Source organism: Myodes glareolus, chromosome 19 (genome assembly GCF_982192425.1).
Source record: "Myodes glareolus chromosome 19, mMyoGla1.1, whole genome shotgun sequence".
In the NCBI taxonomy this organism is placed as follows: domain Eukaryota; kingdom Metazoa; phylum Chordata; class Mammalia; order Rodentia; family Cricetidae; genus Myodes; species Myodes glareolus.
In genome coordinates, this window is record NC_142044.1 from 6,187,393 (window position 1) to 6,203,419 (window position 16,027).

At 44.6% G+C, this 16,027-nt stretch overlaps 2 protein-coding genes across 3 annotated transcripts in view; one reads left to right on the forward strand and one right to left on the reverse strand.

Moving 5' to 3' along the window:
• Positions 1 to 11,253, reverse strand: part of Lrp12 (LDL receptor related protein 12) — an 84,742-nt gene extending 73,489 nt beyond the window's left edge. Inside the window, exon 1 of one of the 2 annotated variants that reach the window (XM_087898760.1) lies at positions 11,098 to 11,253. In XM_087898760.1, the coding sequence (XP_087754886.1) occupies positions 11,098 to 11,176 (79 nt within the window). In that variant the 5' untranslated portion in view covers positions 11,177 to 11,253. The remainder of the gene's footprint in view (positions 1 to 11,097) is intronic. The other variant, XM_087898761.1, reaches the window with a different exon arrangement.
• On the forward strand, positions 11,188 to 15,689 carry LOC125415189 (uncharacterized). The gene is made up of 3 exons (XM_087898822.1): positions 11,188 to 11,196; positions 11,386 to 11,705; positions 13,222 to 15,689. The coding sequence occupies exons 1-3, from the start codon at positions 11,188 to 11,190 to the stop codon at positions 13,313 to 13,315; spliced, it is 423 nt and encodes a 140-aa protein (XP_087754948.1). The 3' UTR covers positions 13,316 to 15,689.
• Positions 15,690 to 16,027: the final 338 nt, after the last annotated feature.

Consider the following 16,027-nt stretch of genomic DNA (forward strand, 5'->3'; position numbering starts at 1 on the left):
AAATGGAAAGATTCCATATTCATGGAGTAGAAATTAAGACAGTGAAGATGTCATTTTTTTCCCAGAAAGGTCTAGAAGTTTAACCCTTGGTGTGGGAAATCCTTGTGTATATGTGTCGCTTTTATTGGTTAATGAATAAAGTACTGCTTTGGCCTGTGATAGGGCAGAACAGAGCTAGGCAGGGAAAACTAAACTGAATGCCAGGAGAAAGAAAGTGGAGTTGCAAGAAGACTGGAGACAGATGTGCCTGAACCTTGCCAGGAAGCCACAACCACGAGGCAATAAACAGATTAATAGATATGGGTTAACCAAAGATAGAAGAACTAGCTAGCAATATGCTTAAGTGATTGGCCAAACAGTATTGTAAATAATAGAATTTCTGTGTGGTTATTTCGGGTCTGAGTGGCCAGGAAACAAATGAGCGGCCTTCGCCAACAAATACTGTATGATTAAAAAACAAAAACAACCTCATCAGGATATTTCCCAGACAAAGATGAGCTAATTCTCACGTGGAAGGGAATGGGGATCAGAGTGTCAGGAGATCTTTATGGAGATAAAAGTAAAGGATTTTACTACCCGCTTACAGTTAATCGTAAAGCCACAGCAAACAAGTCAGTGATAGGGGCGGGAATCACATGGGACTGAGAGCTCAGCGCGAGTGCAGGGTACAGGCTGACCCCAAAGAAGAGCAACTCAGTCCAGGCTGACCCCGCTACGTGGTCACTTAACCTGGTAGAAGAGCAACTCAAACGGGAAGTGTGACTCTTTCAATAAGTGATAGTGAAACCATTTGCAAAAAGTAAACTTCTTTACAAACTTTAGTCACAAATGATAAATCAAAATGGATCTTAGGTCACCATGTGCAACAAGAAGGTTTTAGGAAAGAGAGAACCCTTCCTGATCTGAGCTGGGTAAAGGGAATCATAACCAAAACTAATTCATAAGATAAAATACCGAGAAGCTCAAGTTCAAAACTTTTGCTTTGTCCATGAAGTTCTAGAAGACAAGCTATTGATGCAGAGGAAAATAACACACAAGTTCCTAAAAGTTCAACAGTAAAATGAAAAATGATTGGAAATGCATGAACTGATGACTTCATCCAACGCAGCAGAACAGAACGTGAAAAGATGCTCAACGTTATTGGCCACTTAACAATGCAAAATGAAACAGGAGGGTCTGCTACGGAAGCTTCAGAGGGACAAAAAAAGATAACAAGATCTGGACTTGGTGAAGCCCCACAGCGATGCAGCCCTCACAGGCAGCTGGTCCATGCAAACTGCTAAGCTCGATGAAAGACGGCTTGGTACTTCCTCCTAAATTTGAACACATGTATGAAACTTGAGACACAGGAACCACATGCCTAAATATTCACTTTAGGGAAATTAAAGTTCATGTCAAAAGAAAACCTATACGTGAATGTTTAATATTACAACAGATTTAGACCAGACCAAACTGGAAGTAATTCAAACGAACTGACCAAAGCTGAGGTAAAGCTAACTCCCTACTTGGATCAGGGATTTTCCTGTGTGTGTTTGGTTTCTGACAGGCTGTCAGGTTGGCCTTGAACTCCTGGATCTTCCTGCCTCCACCTCTTACGTGCTAGGAATACAGGTCTGTGCCACCACATTTGGCTAGATTAGAGATTAAAATAATAAAGTAAAACCAGGCCACATCCTGGATTCCACTTCCAAGTCTCTCTAGCACATCCACACATAAGCACAGCAGGCTGACTACAGCTCACAATCTATTACATTTTTAATGTAATCAGAAGAGTTTAGAGGTCCCTAGCACAAAGAAGTGAGAAAGAATGCTAACTGCTCAGACTTATCATTACGCATGGTATATGTGTGTGTGCATATATATCCGTTTATGATGCTACACTTCATACATATGTACAGTGTATGTCAATATAATTTAAAAAACCTCACAGCCCCTTGCTATAATTTGGTAGAAAAGTAATGTGGGCTAAGTTAATTTAACGAGGTAATCTTATCTGTCCTCATTATGCCTGTCATGCGGCCTATGGTACTCAGAGAAGTTCCATAGCAGCACTGAGAAGAACACTGGCTATTTTATACTTTAACCTGTTATTCGGAATCCAGTCTATGAGACAGGTACACTGTGCCTGAATGTGATCTAAGAGACCTTGACCCCAACTTAAGCTCAGTTCACATTTCTTGTTCAGGTAACACCCCTCTCCCCCACGTGCCTCCCTCCCAACTGGGCTTCAGCTCTCCTGAGGCCACTCCATTTCTCCAAGACCTAGCCCCAGCAGGAATCTGCTACTTCCTACTGGCTCATCTCTAGTATGTTGTTCAGTAAAATAAAGTTTAATCACAGTGAGAACGACAACATTCTTTTCAGCCATTCTTATTAAGACAAAACCATTCATTTCTGCTCTTACCACAGGACCTATACTGCTCATTAACACAACTCGCTCTCCGAACCTTAGAAAGCAAAATAACCACAGCTCAAACACTGAAAAAATGTCCGTGCTGCTCGGTCCACTAAAGTCAACAATGAAGAGAGCGGATGAGCAGACGTGAAAATCAGGCAGGGGTGGGGACAGCTTAGGCTGCAAGAGTGCAAGGAACGAAGGGAGAAAGAAAGCAAAGGGTGGCTGTAAACTGACCTTACAAATGCAAAGTCTAATAAATATTAGTAAATATATTTCAGCACAAAATAATGTCATTACCAATTTGCTATGGCGCTCTCATGAATGTGTAAATACTTCAACATCAGAAATACCACGAATATAGTTTGCTTTAGTTATGGGTAAATGAATTCATTTATTCAGCAAGTATTGTCTGCTATTAAGCCAAGTGTGTTTCACACACCACTAGAGCTCTACCATAATTTGCACAAATGTAAAACAACTCCATTCTTCTCACTTTTCTGTTGTAGAAAATATGTGTCCTTTAGCATATTTTTATTGATCAATTTCTTACTGCCATTTTAAATATCAACAACATTTTAATTTCTATTGTGGGTTTAGGCAAGCCATGTAGCTCCAATTTAAAAATATCCATTGAATTCCCAAACAAGTGACTTCTGAGACTTCCAAGCTGAGAACTGCTGCCACACTGCCCCCCATGTTCCCCTCGTCTTTTCTCTGGGAATGTAAGTATGAGTTGTTTCCAGTCTGGGACTACAACAGACAAAGATGTCATGGACCCTTGCATGTGCCTTTTGGCACACATTATGTACTTGTGTTGAGTTTTATACCTAATAGTAAAACTTCCGGGTCACAGGTCTATTCAACTTTAATAGACACTGACATTTTCAAGTGGCTAGTGAGCATTTTAAGCATGGTGAGTTGAACTGAAATCAGCCTGAAGTATAAAGTTTACACTGTATTTTAAGACTGCACAAAAAAACATAATCTCATTAATAATTATTTCCTATTGGCTTTATGTGCAAGCAATAATGTTTTAGGCATGCTGGATTAAATATACTAACATTAATTTTGCTATCTTCTTTTTAAGCATGGCTACTGGTGAGTATGTGCATGTATGTGTACATATACATGTTTTATATTGCAGGCCTATGTATTTCAGATGTTTATAACAGCTTTTGAGAAGCCAAGAAAGACTCTCATGGGAGCAGCTTCTAAGGGAAAGTTGAAAGAGAAGCAAGGGGCAGCTGAGTGTAGACAGTGGGCAGGAAGAGAAGATAGAGCAGACAGAAGAAAGAGTGTGGGGGAGAGCCAGGGAGCACACGCACAGCAAGAACTCAGAACAGGAAGGGCGGGGTGTGAGATGCTGCCACTCCCCTCCCAGTTTCTTTATGAGTGTGTAGGTATGGGTGTGTGCATACGTTCATGTGTGTACCACCCCAGCATACATGCAGAAGTCAGAGAACAACATGTGTGAACTGATTCTCTTCTTCCGTCACGTGGCTCTTGGAGACTGAGCTCAGGTTTGGTGGCAATGCTTTCACCAGCCAAACTACCCCACTGCCCCTGCTGCTAGATTTGATGCAGGAAAATTACATAAACAAACCTGCATTTATTTCAGAAAAGGCATCCGGAGTGGTATGCGGGCATGACTAAATCTATGCTGGGCTAGCTGGCAGCTAGTGTAACAATGGAAAGGGACTATCACTACCATTAAGAACAGAGCGACGGGCCTCTGCACATAGAAAGCAGAAGTAGAGCAGGAAGAACTGGAGCAAAATGACTAATCCTAGTTTGTCTGGGGCGCTTCGCACAGACTAACAAATCACAACCCCACTTGTCAGAGGCTACTCCATACCGACTACAGTAATCGTGGCCCTTTGTGTGTGTGTGTGTAGAAAGCTTTATATTCTATTTGTAAGAAAGGTTTTGGTGTCATGAGAACAAGCAACAAAACCATGCATATGTATCTGAATCATACTTCAGAGTGCATCAGGTATACGCACTCATTCTGCATCTCTTCCTCATATCGGAAAGGCTCAAGCGCCAACCGCTGAACATTCTACTGTGCTCACTTAACTCCAACACTGAAAGGTCAGTGGCATTTTTAGTTTTCTAAAAACTGGAATGTTTAAGTGAATCAAAAGAGGTATTAGGTTGGACTCCTTCAACAGTGAGAGCATCAGTCTAGAACAATTTGACTTCGTCATACTGAGTCTAGGCAGGGCAGTGAGCTGTCAAATATCTAAGAAGAAAATCGGAGACCTGTTCTGTCAGCTTCATTTATGTTGATGTTCTACAACCTGCTAAAGCTCCATCTTCTATAAATAAGACACAGGATCCGGTAAAAAGGTGAGAGGTCACTTTATTCTCAATTTCTTGTGAAATTCCCCAATCTGCTAATATAGTCTTGCCTTTTCCAATGACATAAAACAATTTTTATTGATCTCTTACTTTTTAAATTTGGGCAAAATGATACTTGAAATCTAGTTTCCATACTATCCTTGGATTCTCGCCTGAAATACTCCCAAGACTGATAAAGTTATGCTCTGCACTGAGTGGGGAAAAGAGGCTTGAGAGCTGAGTGTCCCGTGAGACCCGCAGTCCAGCTCCTCAGACGCTACTGTCGTTTGTATAATGCCCAGTGCCCTCCTGGTAGGAGGCAGGGACAGCATCACTGCACACTGAGTGTCCTTCCTATTGTCATTTCTCGATGGAACAACAGATATCTCCCAAGGGTCCAAACTGATAGGCTGAAAGGAAGGAAATCACCCTCCACGCGTCTTTCTCCTCTTCATTCTTAACGCGTGGTCACGTTACAGAACTTCAAGAAAATGTATAGGAATAATCAGATGCCGTTACATCTTCCCACCCCAGGTAAAAACGCACCACTACTTCCCTCTCCCCGGGAAGAAAGAGGAAATCCCCTTATTTATCCATCAACAGGACAACACCCGTCCACCTCAGCTACCACCAGCTTGTTCCAACCACCCGTGTCTTTCACCAGGCTTCCAGCCAAAGTTTCATGAGCACATTGCCTACTTCAAATGTTCCACACTGTGTAGCAAATCGATTACTTCAAAATAAAAATCATACTGTCATTTAAACCTCCCAATAGTTAACTTTTAAAATAAAACTAGACGTTACCATGTTCTTCAAAGCTGTCAGTGCTCACAGGTTACCCTGAACTAACCTTGTCCCCCCATAGACCACTATGCTCTGGTCATAGCAAGAGAGTCCCTGTGTCTGCAACACTCAGCTCTTCCACACCAGGCTCCGCTGATTCTAGGCCTTTCATTTATTGCTCCCGCATACAAGGCTCTCTGACAATAACTCTCACGGTTCCCTAACATTTAGGTCTTATAAATGTGCCCTATTAAAGACATCCATCCCCAATCACTCCATATTTACTATCTCTAAGCTTGTTAGTTCCTGCCAGAGACCTTTCAACAATTCACTGACTGGAGTGTAAGCACACAGGAGCAGAAGCTATGCCCACTAGGTAGTACCTAACGGTGACAGAACTAAGGATTCAGCAAACATTTGTGAGATGCCCGGATGAATATAGATGGTCAGCCATAACACAGATGACTTTCTAATGATAGGGGAGTCAACTCTCAGAACTTCCGTGTTCTCTTTGATTAAAAAACAGGTGAGACCAACTGAAGCTATCAACGAGTAATGTCCAAGAGCAGAACTTGGAACAATAAATGCGTAAATACAGCAAACGTCAGTTTCCTTTTCTCTCTAAGGATCAGACAGTGAGACCCCACTAAGCTAGTTCAGCATTTAAGTTATATATATGATGGTTGTAAGTTGTGTCCATCTATCAACTTCTCTCAAAAACGGAGGAGGAAGTAGGACTGAGGAGAGAAGGGGAAAGAGAAGGGACCCCAGAAGTTAAGAGCTTAGTGTTAGTTCAAGCCTTGAACACAGAGCCACCTTCACTATTACAGACTTGCAGCAAGAGCAGATTAATGCTCACTTTACAATGTCAAAGCATTTCCAATTTGCTTAAATGTACACAAATCTCATCTGCAGCCATCTCCTGTTTAACTTCATTCTTTAGTTAATATTGCTAACGATATTTTAAAAAAAACACCAATTAAGTAAAAACAAACAAAAAACCAAAAACCAAACAAACAAAAAAACCTGAGACCAGAAACAGTCATTCCCTTTATTTCTCCATAAACTTTAGACTTTCTATTCTGAAAAGAAGAAATCTTGGCCCAGGCTGGCAGCTCATATTTCTACTCAGCACTGAGGAGTCTGAAGCAGGAGGATGGCTGTGAGTCTAAGGACAGCCTGTGCTACAGAGCGAGACCCTGACTGTAAAACATTTAAGGTTTAACGTCCTTCTAAGTGCTGCTCACTTTCAGCTGAATGCCCCTCTTCCGTGGAGGTGATACTCCCTAGGAACCTTCTAGGCCATTTCCTACACATCACTCAAATCTCTTCCACGCTCTCTCGGAACGGGGGCAGCTACCCCTCCCAAGGTTGCATTCAGCACAACTACCTACAACTGTGGACTACGATGCCCATCTTCACAGTTTCCCTAGGACATAGGCATAATTTAGACTCTGAAGTCCAGGAAGGGTTTATATTAGGCAATTAATTCAGTTTTATTCAACGTATTTTATGTAATCAAGCTTGACTTTCTCAGAAGTAATTGGTATCAGCTTACATTTTCCCTTTCTGTTCCAGTTATTTCTACCACTTTTCTAAAATTGGAACTTCTAGTCTATCCTTAAACTGGAAAAATTTTTAGTACTGCTCAGTGTTCCCTGGGAAAAGCTGCATCCATTAAATATAAAAGAAAGAGTAAGAAGCATGGTGTACCCTTCCACAACATCTAGAAAAGCAGGTCCATAACAAAGATTCCTGGCCACAATCAAAAGCTGAATATGAATGCTATCACAGGTCAGTCAATATCCATCCATCAGGATGAGTTTTTACGGCCACTCAAACCTTTAGCAGGAAGTTAGCAAAAACTAATGACCTGTAACCCTTTGAAGCAATTTATAAAACCACAGATGTGCAAAACAAATGTCTAAATTACAAGCTAAGGCTTCACCTAGGGCAGTGCTCATCAAACCAAACCACGGGCCCAAAGACAAGCCCAGGGAAGGAAGGGGCAGGAGAGGAGAGAATGAAATGTCCGAGCACATCACAGGTGTCATCTTAAGAACTTTTTCATCAAAATATCATCTTAAGTTTCTTTTTCTAGATCTATCTAGAAAGCCATGTAAAAGTTACGCCTAGGGTCCTAGTTGAGTGGCGGTTGGCAAACACTGATCGAGGACACAGACAGCAAAGACAGAGCAGAGGTGCTGCTACTGCGGCCAAACTGGTCTGGGAAAAAAACAAGACTAAGGTCGAATGACTGGAAGAGAGATTTTCAGAACTTCCACTGTGGAGCAAGGCAGGCACCCTGGGATGAGAAGCTGAGCAGGACATTCTCCCTGGCAGTGGGCTAGGGTTGACCCTGCTAAGCTCTGGGATTCCTCCACTAATGTTCTCACTCCTCCAAGCTTCTAAATGGCAGCTATCAACGTTTACTTTCTCCTGCTCTCCTGCATATTCAAAGCTCTGCAGACAGAACAGCCGGAAGGTGATTACTGGTCCTAGGACAACTGCCTCAGAAAACACTAACTATAGTTGGCAGACAAACTCTTTGTATACTTTTATACAATTAAAAGTTCAAGCAAGACCTTGGCATCTAGAAAGATAACCTGCAGCTATAATAGTCACATATCATAGTTCGCCAGGAAATAAAAGGTCATGTAAAGAATATAAATACCAAGTGAGGATTTTTAAAGCTACAAGAAATGGTTTAAAGGTTTGTATTTTGGTTAATAGCCAAGAGTAACCTAAAACACCAACTCAACAAGCCAGCAAATAAAACAGGTTTGGAATTCCCTAAATATAGGCTCAAAAACCTTTCCTTACCAGGTCTATGTCAAGGTATTCAGAATATTCACTTGCTTTAACAGAACTAATTTTATTTATTCATTCCTTTACCTACATAAGTATGTGTGCATACAGGACCTGTGTGTGAGCGAGGGTATGTGTGCCACCACGTCTGCTGGTGGAGGCCGGAGCACAGCTTTGTGAAGGTGGTTCTCACCTTCTATCTTATGTGGGCTCCAGCGACTGAATTCAAGACATTAGACTTTGCAGTGAACACCTTTACCTATGGAGCTATCACAAGAGATTTCTATTATGGAGGCCACATTTGTGTATGTACATATGTGCACGCACACGTGTAGGTATATATGGAGGTCAGAGGTCAGAGGACAACCTCATGTGTCCCTCTTTAGGTGCTGTCCATCTATCCCATACAAGGCTCTCACGGGTCTGGAGCTTGCCAAGAACGTTAAGCTGTCTAGCTAATGAGTCCCAGAGAATCTGTTGGCTGTCTCGACCATCCCTAGTGCATGACATTCTGCCCAACTTTTTACGTGGGTTTACGGATGGAATTTAGGTCTTCAAGCACTTTCCTGAGACATCTCCCAAAATATATTTTAAAATATTCAGATGGTCCACTATACTGTTACACAGTGCGCTTACCCAAACACCACTAGTCCAAGGGGAGTACGTGTTTTACCTGTCACTAATTAATATAAACCCAAACCTGAGTGGAGACAGACAGACACACACACACACAGAGCTGTGTGTACAGAGAATGCCTCCAGCTCCAGAGTGAAGAATTCCTTTCAGCTCTACCAACATAGTTCAATGTTTTGTCTACCTCACTGACTCCTATTTTCTTACTATTTGAAACTCGAGTGGCTGGAGACATGGATCTTAATCACTGGTTAGTTTTATAAATATGATCCTGCCATACTGGAAAAAAGACTTCTGGTCTCTGGCTTCAATTCCCCCACAGAACACAAACACCCAAAAGATAACCCTTTGGAAAGTACCTACCAGAAGGCCACTTTGTGTCCTGGTATAAAAGAATACATCACGGCCAATACTGCTTTACAGCCTCTTTTCCTCTACAGGGAAAAGATTTTTAGTTCAAATATTAATGGTATGGGTTTTTATCAAAGACTTCACTTACTGATCTCGTCTGATCAGACACCACATAAACACAATTCTGATTACAGTGCAGTGTTTACACAACTGGACACCCCTAATCACCCTAGATTAAAGATTCTGCTCGCTTCCCTTTCTCCTGGGCCATTCTACTAAACCTAGAGCAGGACTATATACTCACCTCCAGGCTAGAAGAAACAACGTAATAGCTTATTGATCGCTGGTGTAGACCCAAACCCACAAGTCATCAGTCAAGCGGGGCTGGAGCTAACAATGAAAACGCACTGAGTTTTCTGCTCCCACACAAACACATCACTGACAGTTACTACATCAGATGTGGATGAACCCATCCTCCTGCCCAGAACAAAATAACAGACTATTCAGATAAGAGAGCAGCATCCTGAATTATACTGAAAAGACTACTATTTCTTGGCTGCCAGTAAATGGCAATTTAAGTCCATTATATTTTTCATGTAATATGAAGTCTCAGGTAAGGAAAGTTACCATCATGTTCAATTCTACAGACAAATGCTTTCAAAAGAGATGCTACCATATGCTGGGGAATTATATGTTGACAGAAACCACCACCATTATACTACCGAACCAGGATTTGTGGCAAATGACTTGGACTTTTTGTAAGTAAAATTTATCAGGGAAAAAAAAAATGGTAGCTTCAAACTGTTTTTCTGAGAAATCAAAGCAATGCTCCAAACTGGAAATACTAACCGTGTTCTCTTCTAAACCCACTCAAGGAGTTAACTAAGGAGAACTAAGAATGGTGAAGTCAGACCTGAGCCCAAGCTCAGGACTCAAGTGACGAACTCTAGTTCACACAAAGCACAGTTCCCACATTCCATCAGCCTTCTGCTAGCCTTAAAGACTGGTATTCCTAGCAGATCATCGACTGACATCAGGCAACAGTGACAACAGTAGCGGAGGGAGGAGGGCATGGACGGAATGACAAGCGAACAGGGAGTCAGGGCAGACTTGTACGCCCCAATAGCATAAGACTGAGGTGGGGCTGGAAACTATTTTCTGGCCTTCTCTGGCGTGCAGTTACTGGGGAGCAACAAGATCCTACACGCCCGGAGCCCACAGAGCCCGGGCACCGAGGTGGAGGGGTGGGAAGGAAGCAAGCGAGGTGCTTTTTCAGGGAGTGAGGACCGAGAGAGAGAGAGAGAGAAGGAGGGAGAGATGGGCGCGACAGCGATTTCACCGAGAAGAGAACTTCCTGCCTCGGGAAGGATCGAAGGTGGTGGCGGCAGGACCGTCCCGGAGGCGACCTCCCCTTCGTAGTCTCACGGTCACATCTTTGTGCCAGACGACTGTGCAGCCGGCGCCGGGCGAGCGCCAGAGCTAGAGGAGCGAGCAGTCCGCCCGGGCCCTCGCGCCGGGCAGTCCGCCCGCACACCGTCCTTCTGCAGGGACCCCTGGCCCCGACCGGCCCGCCTCCCTCGCCCGGAGGGGTCGTCGACGGCGAACGGACCCAAGCATCCCCGAGAGCAGACAACCCTCCCCGCACACCCTGCGTGGGTCTTTGTCCCGCCGGCGGCCGGGGTCTCCTCGGGTCGCCAAGGCAAAGCCCGTCCTGGAGGCCTGGTGGCCCCCGGGGTCGCCCCAGCTTTGTTCGGTCAGCGGGGAGCGGGGAGGCGGACACTTACCGTACACCCCAGCTAGGAAAAGCAAGAGCCACGCCGACCCCCGCCGCGGAGACTCTTTTGTGCTCCAGCGACGGGCCATACCCACGGCAGATGGAGGGAGCGAGGAGATGGAGGAGGAGGAGGAGGAGGAGGAGGAGGAGCTGGGGCCAGACGCCGCCGCCGCCGCCGCCGCCGAGCCCCTGGCTGCTCCCTGCGCGCTCCGCGGCGGCGGAGGGGGGGCGGGGCCGTCCGCGCGCGCTCCCTCCCGCGAGCCCCAGGCGAGCCGGCTTTCCCGGGAGGTGGGTAAAGAGGGAGGGACACAGGGACGCGCGGCGCGGGCGCGCGAGCCGGCGAAAGCGGGGTTCGGGCCTCGTCGGCGCCCCCCCGCCGCCAGACGGAGAGCTCGAGCCGCCGGCCCCTGCGCTCATCCGTGCACTCGGCAATCCCCTGGCCCGCCTGCCTTGGTGCCCGCCCCGCGCTCCGCTGGACTCGGCTGAGCTCGCGCCGCTCACCCGGGCGCCTGGAGCCCGAGCAGCGAGGCAGTGCCAATCGATGTGCGAGCGCCGCGAACTCCGGTCGCTCGAGTCCCGGGCTCCCGAGTCGCGGTGCGGGGGTGGAGGATTTGTGCGGTGAGTCCTCTGGTGGATGAAGCTCCGCAGTCCCAGTCCTTGGTGTTGGGGTCCACCCGGGAGATCCTTGAGGCTGATAGTGGCCCACTCGTGAAGGGAGAGTGGGTGGTCGGAAGCCGTGAACTTGGAAGTTCCTGACTGTGACCCCCACCCCCCGACCCCTTAAACTCCACTTGGAATCGACCCTGGATCAGCGCATGGGTCCGCGTGGATGGCCCGATCCTGGGCTAGAGGCTCTGGGGGCCATCCCACTGGGCTGCGGGGTCCTGTGCTTCTAATCTGGCGGGGAAGCAACGGGGGGCCCCTTGGTCACTGGTGAGATGGGGTGGCCGCTGGACAGGTATGCCTGGCTGGAGTGGACCTGGGGTCGGGGTGTGGAAAGAGGGATAGCCCTGAGTTCTCCCAAGCCTCTTCCCATCTCCTGAGAAGAGAGGGATGACCCGTGACGCTTCTCTCTGTCTGTCTGTAGTGCCTGACCCTGGCACAGCGGGCCTTCCACCTTTTAGAGTGCCTGCGTGGTCTTAACTGCTCTCCTCGCCCTTTAGGGGCACCATCCACTATTCGCTCAAAGATCCGCAATGCTCTATACTGTACCGTTGGCACAGGACACTGGGATTCTTGATCCTGACAACCTCGTGAGATAAATATTATCCACGTATTAGATAAGTTAATGAGACTTGTAGAAGTTAAATTGTCCCGAACGAGGTATCAAAACGCCAACAAACTTTTTGTTTCCCAATTCCAAAGTCAAGACCCTTCCACAGCAACAGTAATCAAGCAAAATGTTTAGTGCCTACCGGTTATTGTTAAATTTTAGTATATGCCTTGGGGAAACACATTAGGCTTTTTTTCCTGTATCTCTTGCTGATTTGACCTTTTAATAGCCCCCGAAATTCTACAGAAGGTAAAAAACTCTATTGACAAGTATTACAAAAGTTTATGAATCTTTCACAAAGTAGCAACAAACAAAAATCGTGAACTCTGGGCATTTTGTCCCTATCTGTCTGTTGAGAATGCACCAGCTTTGGAGCTCATGAGTCTGCCGTCTGCAGATAGCATTCCTTGTTTTATGATACACTACACTCTGATTGCTTGTTTTTCCAGAGTTCTTTCTACTAATTGAGTTGCCACAGCAGCTGTGTTTGGGTCAGGTCACAAGCAAAGGTACAAAGTAGACTGGATTGGGTCCATCTTCCCCCACCCCCATCACTTTTAGTACCATTTAAGGAACTCTTGTCCCAAGAGAAGACACGTGGTGCCTGCATTGGACCCCGACTATCCATCTGTGCCTCTCCATCTACGCTTGATGAGCTATGTCTTAAACTTGTCAAATGAACAAGCCTTTTTGTTATCCAAGGCCATTTAATGTTCTTAAATCTTAGTGAGGACTCCAAAGAGCTTCTATTTAGAAATTAAAATGAGAGTTCTCTCTTTAATTATTTTAAGATAAAGCATACAAGTCTATATTAGTATCCTCAAAGCAAATAGAAAAGCGCCGTCGTTTCTGTCTTTGCAGATCTCCTTTGTGTCTGGCTGGAAACATCTGGATTCTCATATCTGCTTCTGCGGCCAATCTGTGGCAATCTGTTGTTTTGGTTGAAGTATTCTGAGAAACCCAGACGGAGATCTGTGAGTTGACAAAGAAAGGATCTCATATACTTCCTTGAAATAGTCTCAAGGACATCACCCACCAAATCCAGGCTGTGCACCTCCAGTCTGAAACCCTGGAGTGATCCGAAGCACTGAACAATGAAACTCAAAAACAAAAGAGCAAACCCATAACAGCAAAATTCCCAAGAATTTGAGCTCCCATGCATCTCCGATGAAAGAACATGCAGTTTGTGAAAGTTTAAAGGCTATCACTCCAGCGGTCTGTCTTAGAGGATTCAAAGAAAAAGATCCATAAGGATGTGTACAAGGGAACGTTCTTCCTTATGCAAAATAATTCTAGTAGAATCTTGGGTGTTGTTAAACAACATCTCATAGTCTCCCTGTTAAAATGGAAGTGAAATGTGACTTCTTTCATTACATACCCCCAGTGAAATACTATTTCTAGTGTGTGTGCATGCATGCTCGCACATGCGCATGCACACCTAATGGCGTGGTTTTCATTTAATCTTCAAACAATTATGTGATGTCAATATCATCATTATTCTCAGTGTTCAAATGAGCGAACAGGCGGAAAGGTTCCATAGTTTGTTGAGGTCACACAGATGGTAAGTGGTGGGCATTTAAACTCAGATGCCGGAGCCCACACATTCCATGAGTCTACATCAGTCCAAGCAACATGCCTTAGAGTGGGCACCTTATTAGGCACAGGCAGGATAAGCACCCTTTAAGTTTCCCAGCCTGCCTTCCTAGCTCTCTAGATTATCTTGGTCGTATGAAGAAACACTTTGAAATCCATTAGAACTCTAGCTATGAAGAGGTTTGTTTTGGTAACCGTCCCATTGAGTGGAGTACGTATTACGCTTGGCCAGTTCAGATTTGCATCCAATAAAGCACAAATCGTGTCCTTATATCCATAAACAGGCTTCAAGTGACCTGCTGTGCCTTCCGAGATTGCTTGAAGTTTTTGTGTTCGTGTACTTTTCATAGGGAGGTTATTTCCACGGAGTCTTAAAGAACTCTGCCAACCATTAAAGTTTAAGAAAGTGTTATTAAAACAATTCTGGGTTGCTTCTTAATGCGCTTCCAAGTGAGTCTCATACTTCTCAAGAACAGATAATGAGTGGAGACGTGTGCGGGCTTCTTTTTCCCTTAGTGCGGTTTGGAAAGGGCTGTAATCTTCCACTTTATGGTGATGTGCTCTTAAATAATCAAAATCCCCCCCCTTTTAAAAATAATTTTAAAGATCTTTTTCCTTTATCATCACATGGTTTAATTTTTACTCTTGTCATGAATAAGCACTCATGGTAAACTGTGCTCTATTTGGTGGCCCTTGGTGATCTCTTCAGGAGTGAGATTCCTCTGGGATTTAAATCTAGAACTCCGAGCATCATCCTTTCCTACAAAGAAAATCGAGGACAGTGGGTTTTCCTCTTGGTGTGCTTCCAAACAAAGACAAATTATCTCCCCTTCACTGGGTTATTAGTTTTCAAAAGAAAAACAAACTTAGATAATACATACAAACACAAGGAAAAATATTAAAGGTGGTAATTAAATAAGTGAGAACTCTTCCTAAGAAAATGGTTTTCACTGGAGTTGAATAATACAGGGTTGCAAATGAGAGCTAGAAATCTAGGCAATCTGAATACTAGTTCCCCGGCCCCTTTATCGAGGTCATTTACCATTTTCTGAGCGCTAACAGCCTACAATTGTACCTACTGGTAAAAGCATAATCGTGGTTCTACATGACATAGTTGTCCAAATCCTTGCACATTTAGTTTTGCCCTCATAACTCCAACTTCTTGATTGTCAAGCCAGACCGTTGCACCTGCATGAACGTGTAAGAACCATAACCTGTTTTCTTCTGCAGACATTTTAAAGCCATTGCCTCCATCAAGGAGAGCAACAAGCGATGCATACTCTTAGAAATCCTCTTGGGCTTTTGTTGTTGAACTGCAAGCTTCTAAACATGTCTTTGTCTTCACATTTAAATTCTTCTCATGACTGATTGGGGATACGAACTGGTAATTCTTGTTGGATAGGAGCTCATCCCAAGTCCCCACGAGCCCATTAGCAGTGAACCTGGAAACGATGATGTCAAACGAGTGGTTCTTTATGGAGACATATCGCTAATTCCAAGCACATAGAACTTATTTGTATTCTGCCCAAATCAAATGGAGTTTGAGGTTACCAGTGCATTTAACAAATGCAGCATGCTGTAGCAGATAAAAGCAGAGATCTAAAGAGTTTTACAAGGCTGATTTGATCTGGGTGGTTAGCCTTGATAAAACCCTAAATTCTTGTATCTTATATTCTCCATGTTAAAATGGAAGTGGAATGGGGCCTCTTTGATTACATACCACCAGTGAAATCATACTAATTCTAGTGTATGTTTGTGCGTGTGTGCGTGTGTGTGTGCGTGTGTGTGTAAATGTGCGTGGACACACACCTTGGCATGGTTTTCACTCAATCTTCAAACAATTCTCTGATGTCAATACCATCATTATCCTCAGTGTTCAAATGAGCGAACAGGCGGAAAGGTTCCGTAGTTTGTTGAGATCACACAGATGGACAATGGTGGGCATTTAAACTCAGATGCTGGAGCCCACACATGCCGTCAGCCTGCTGTGTTGTATGTGAAGCCAGGCACTTAGGCAGTAAATGACAGCCACTGCCATTTAACATATAAGTGATGTAATCAGAGCAGTCCATAT